Source organism: Theropithecus gelada, chromosome 14 (genome assembly GCF_003255815.1).
Source record: "Theropithecus gelada isolate Dixy chromosome 14, Tgel_1.0, whole genome shotgun sequence".
NCBI lineage: Eukaryota > Metazoa > Chordata > Mammalia > Primates > Cercopithecidae > Theropithecus > Theropithecus gelada.
In genome coordinates, this window is record NC_037682.1 from 61069433 (window position 1) to 61074587 (window position 5155).

Sequence of the window (5155 nt, forward strand, 5' to 3'; positions counted from 1 at the left end):
ACTAACACAGGAACAGAAAACCAAACGACACATGTTCTCACTCATAAGTGGGGGCTGAACAGTGAGAACACATGGACACAGGGCGGGGAATGTCACACTCTGGGGCCTGTTGGGGGGAAGGGGACTAGGGAGGGATAGCATTAGGAGAAATACCTAATGTAGATGATGGGTTGATGGGTGCAGCAAACCACCATGGCACATGTTTACCTATGTAACAAACCTGCACGTTCTGCACATGTACCCCAAAACTTAAAGTATAATAACAAAAAAATTACATATATATGTAAATACAGGTTTTTCCTCTTTGCTCTAAAAGTAAATCCACTAGTACTCTACAACTCATGTAGAAATGCATAGACACACACAAACACACACTCAGTGCATAAATATAAACTTTATTGTTAGAAGGATCTCTAGAAAGGGATTAACAGAGATTACAAATAACAAAAATCAGCCTGAAAGTTAAGAAAAATAGGCATAAAACTATCAGATTCATAGATTCTGAAACCTTATTTTAAAAATTAGTTTCTGCATAAACTCTTCATTATAAATTTCTATCAGGCACATAGATATTTCTCCCTGACTTTGTTCCTCATGTGTAATAAATTCTGGTAGGAAAAGTGGCAATCAGGTAAAGCTGATTTAATTATTGGTTCTGTTTCATGCTGATATGAGCCTAGAAGAATAAGAGGTATTTTACTCTTTTTCAGAGAGGAATCAAAAAGAGCACAATACTGGTTTGTTTGTTTTTTGTTTGTTTGTTTGTTTGTTTTTAGCAGGAGTCAGGACAAAGTGAGAAGTGGAGCAAGAATCACTAATGGAAAGTCAATAATTGTCACTGATATGCACAACAGATTTTTGTGACAGAAAGAATGCCTACACCCAGTTCCATCCTTCTTCATTCCTACTGCTGGGTATTCCAGGGCTAGAAGATGTGCACATATGGATTGGAGTCCTTTTCTTCTTTGTGTATCTTGTTGCACTCCTGAGAAATGCTGCTATCTTGTTTGTGATCCAGACTGAGCAGAGTCTCCATGGGCCTATGTACTACTTCCTGGACATGCTGGATTCCATTGACCTGGGCTTGTCTACAGACACCATCCCCAAAATGCTGGGCATCTTCTGGTTTAATATAAAGGAAATATCTTTTGGAGGCTGCCTTTCTCAGATGTTCTTCGTCCATTTCTTCACTGTCATGGAGAGCATCGTGTTGGTGGCCCTGGCCTTTGACTGCTACATTGCCATTTGCAAACCTCTTCGGTACACCATGATCCTCACTAGCAAAATCATCAGCCTCATTGCAGGCATTGCTGTCCTGAGGAGCTTGTACATGGTCGTTCCACTGGTGTTTCTCCTCTTAAGGTTGCCCTTCTGTGGACATTGTATCATTCCTCATACTTACTGTGAGCACATGGGCATTGCTCGTCTAGCCTGTGCCAGCATCAAAGTCAACATTATGTTTGGTCTTGGCAGCATTTCTCTCTTGTTATTGGATGTGTTCCTTGTTATTCTCTTCTATGTCAGGATCCTCTATGCTGTCTTCTGTCTGCCCTCCTGGGAAGCTGGACTCAAATCTTTCAAAACTTGTGGCTCTCACATTGGTGTTATCTTAGCCTTTTTTACACCAGCATTTTTCTCTTTCTTTACACACCGTTTTTGCCATGATATTCCCTAATATATCCACATTTTCTTGGCTAATCTATACGTGGTTGTTCCTCCTGCCCTCAATCCTGTAATCTATGGGGTCAGAAGCAAACATATTAGGGAGAGAGTGCTGAGGATTTTCTTCAAGACAGATCACTAACCAGTTGGAGTTTGGAGGGTCTCTCTTAGCATTCATGATGAAGCAGCCACTAGGGAGGAGAGAAGAGACACCAGGGAATTTGGGTAGAGAGAAAGTGAGATATTTCATAATTATGAGATAATATCAAAATCATGAAATAATGTTTCATAATTATTTCATAATCATAAAATAATTATGAGTGTATTGGTAGATAAATACTATTTCACAATCACCTTCAGTGAAATGTCCCAATCACAAAATATATCCATTTGTTTGTTTGAATGTTTTTGCTGGGTTTGCTTTGTCTTTTTGTCTCTGGATAAATAGTTGTAATCATTTAGAAAATGTGGTGCGTGTATGTGTTTGTGTTCATATGTTCATAGAGAGGAACTGGTAGAAGGCAATTAAACTGGCCAGTATGGATTGAATCCTTGCCTGTATTAATTGTTTGAACCAGCACTTTCTATTGATAGGCAAGACTTTTTCTCCTGATGCTCTGTTCTTCCAGAAAGTCTCTTTATCCAGTTTGAGAGAGAAAGGCACAGAGCATATATTAATGCAGAGTGATAAATCAAAGGACAGACTTATGAATCAGGTAAGGTGTGGTACACATGGTTTATTTGTGGGATAGTGGAGATTTTCTTGTATTATGACTTTTCTAATGTAATTAGGAGAAAAATAAGTTCGTAACTGACATTTCCTCCTGAGTACTGATTTGAATGAACACCAGTCATTTTTCTATGTTGAGCTTTTGTTTTTGTTTAAATTAAAATGTACCCAATTTCTGTTTGGGCATTCATTTTAAGCCATTGATTATTTTCTATTGTGTATTTAATCTGCAGATAAATAAGTTAGTGGGGTTAGATTTTATTTTGGATTTCAAATGATATATATGCTTATAATTTGGTGTGTGTGTTCATGTGTATATACGTGACTTTAAGAAGTGGACATTTAACAATAACTCAGATGTATTTAAAAGCAATAGACATTCTCCAATTATTTTTTAAATGTGCATTCTCTTTACTTTTGCTTACTTTTGTGTTCTCAAACAGCTTGTTTCTATAAGGGTTGCATTAAAGTCTCTATGAATTTTGATACATTATATTTTTAATTTCAATGACCATTATTGTAATTATTTTGAAGTTATATTTTGAGATGGATATTCTTGAATCTTATGTACTTTTCTCTATTATAATAATTGTTGCTTTGAATTCTATCATTTCATACCATGTCTAATGCGTGACAACTTTTTACGTACAAAATTTGTTCAGCATATTTATTTCATAATTGGGACACATACTAGTTGTACCTATATATGGGGTGCTGTGAAATTTTGATACAAGGATACAATGTGTAATGATTATACTGGAAAAATTGGTGTATCTGTCACCTCAAGAATTTATAATTTTTTTGTGTTAAGAACATTCTACTTCTACTCTGCTAGTTATTTTGAAATATATAATATATTATTGTTAACTATAGTTACTCAATTATGCTAGTGAATGCTAGATCTTATTCCTTGTAACTGTGTTTTTGTACCTATTAAAAAATCCCTCTTTATCCTGTCCTGCTCACTACCCTTTACAGCCTCTGGTAACCATCCTTCTACTCTGTCTCTATAAGATCAATTTTTTTTAAGGTCTACATAAGAGCGAGGACATGTACTATTTGCATGATTTATTTCACTTAACACAATGTCATCCTGTTCCATCCTCTTTCTTTCTTCCTTCCTTTCCTTCCTTTCCTTGCTTTCCTTTCTTTCTTTCCTTTTTTCCTTCTTTGTTTTTTGAGACAGCCTCTGTTGCCCAGGCTGGAATGCAGCTGCGTGATCTTGGCTCACTATAACCTTTGCCTCCGCCTCCTGGGTTCAAGCAATTCTCCCACCTCAGCCTCCAAAGTAACAGGGATTATAGGCCCCCACCAAGAATCCCTGCTAATTTTTCTTTTTTTAGTAGAGACGGGGTTTCGCCATGTTGGCCCGGCTAGTCTCAAACTCCTGACCTCAGTTGATCAGCCCGCCTAGGCCTGCCAAAGTGTTGGCATGAGCCACTGTGCCTGGCCCATGTTGTTTGAAATAACAGGGTGTCATCCTTTTTCATGACTGAATAATAATCCATTGTGTATAGGTACACATTTTCTTTATCCATTCATCTTTTGGTGGACACTTATGTTGATTCTATATTTTCTTTCTTATGAATAGTCTGCAATAAATATGGGAATGCAGATATCTCTTTGACATACTGATTTACTTTCTTTTGGATATATACCTAGCAGTAAGATTGCTGGATCATATGGTAGTTCTATTTTTATTTTGTGAAGAACCTCTATACTGTCCTCCGCAGTGGCTGTTCTAATTTACATTCCCACCCACAGGGTAGAAGTGTTTCCCTTTCTCCACATCCTCACCAGCAGTCTTTATTGACTGTCTTTTTGAAAAAAGCCATTTTAACTGGAGTGAGATGATATCTCATTGTAGTTTTGATTTGCATTTCTATGATAATCAGTGATGATGAGCATCTTTTCATGTATTTGTTGGTAATCTATATGTCTTATTTTCAGTAATGTCTATTAAGATATTTTGCCACCAGGTATGGTGGCTCATGCCTATAATCCCAGCACTTTGGGAGGCCGAGGTGGGAAGATTGAGTCTAAGAGTTTGAGCCTGGGCAACAGGACAAAACTTCAGCTCTACAAAAAATACAAAATTAGCTGGGAGTGGTAGCATATGCCTGTAGTCCCAGCTACTCAAGAGTCTGATGTGGGAGGATTGCTTGAGCCCAGGAAGTTGAGGTTGCAGTGAGCCAGGAGCATACCACTGCACTCCAGTCTGGGTGACAGAGTGAGATCCTGTCGGAAAAAAAAAAAAAAAAGGAAAAGAAAAAGGTAAGAAAAGGAAGAAAAGATCTTCCACCCATTTGCAAATCAATTACATATTATTATAATTTTGCTATTGAGTTGTTTGAGCTTTTCACATAATCTAGTTATTAATTCCTTGTAAGGTGGTAGTTTGCAAATACTTTCTTTCATTTTGTGGGTTGTCTCTTCACTTTGTTGGTTGTTTTCTTTGCTGTGCCAAACTTTAGCTTAATGTGATCACATTTGTTCATTTTTGCTCTGGTTACCTGTGCTTTTGAGGACTTACTCAAGGAATCTTTGCCCAGACCAATAACATAGAGTGTTTCTCAAATGTTTTCCTCTAGTAGTTTTATAGTTTTGAGTCCTATGTTTGTCTTTAATCCCCTGTAAACATATACCACATGCTCATTGTATTTTTTAAAAAGAATATATTGAACAGTACTTTCTCATTTAGAAACTGTTTATTAAAATTTGTCATACATACAAAAAATTTAAAAATAAAACAAAGAACACCCA

At 36.9% G+C, this 5155-nt stretch overlaps 1 protein-coding gene across 1 annotated transcript; it reads left to right on the forward strand.

The window, feature by feature from the left end:
• Window positions 1–1195: 1195 nt before the first annotated feature.
• LOC112607296 (olfactory receptor 52E8-like) lies at window positions 1196–1826 on the forward strand. The gene has a single exon (XM_025358406.1). The coding sequence runs from the start codon at window positions 1196–1198 to the stop codon at window positions 1673–1675; it is 480 nt and encodes a 159-aa protein (XP_025214191.1). The 3' UTR covers window positions 1676–1826.
• The last annotated feature ends 3329 nt before the right edge of the window (window positions 1827–5155 follow it).

Coding starts and splice junctions, on each gene's coding strand:
- LOC112607296 (XM_025358406.1), top strand. CDS start 1,196: ATGGAGAGCATCGTGTTGGTGGCCCTGGCCTTTGACTGCTACATTGCC.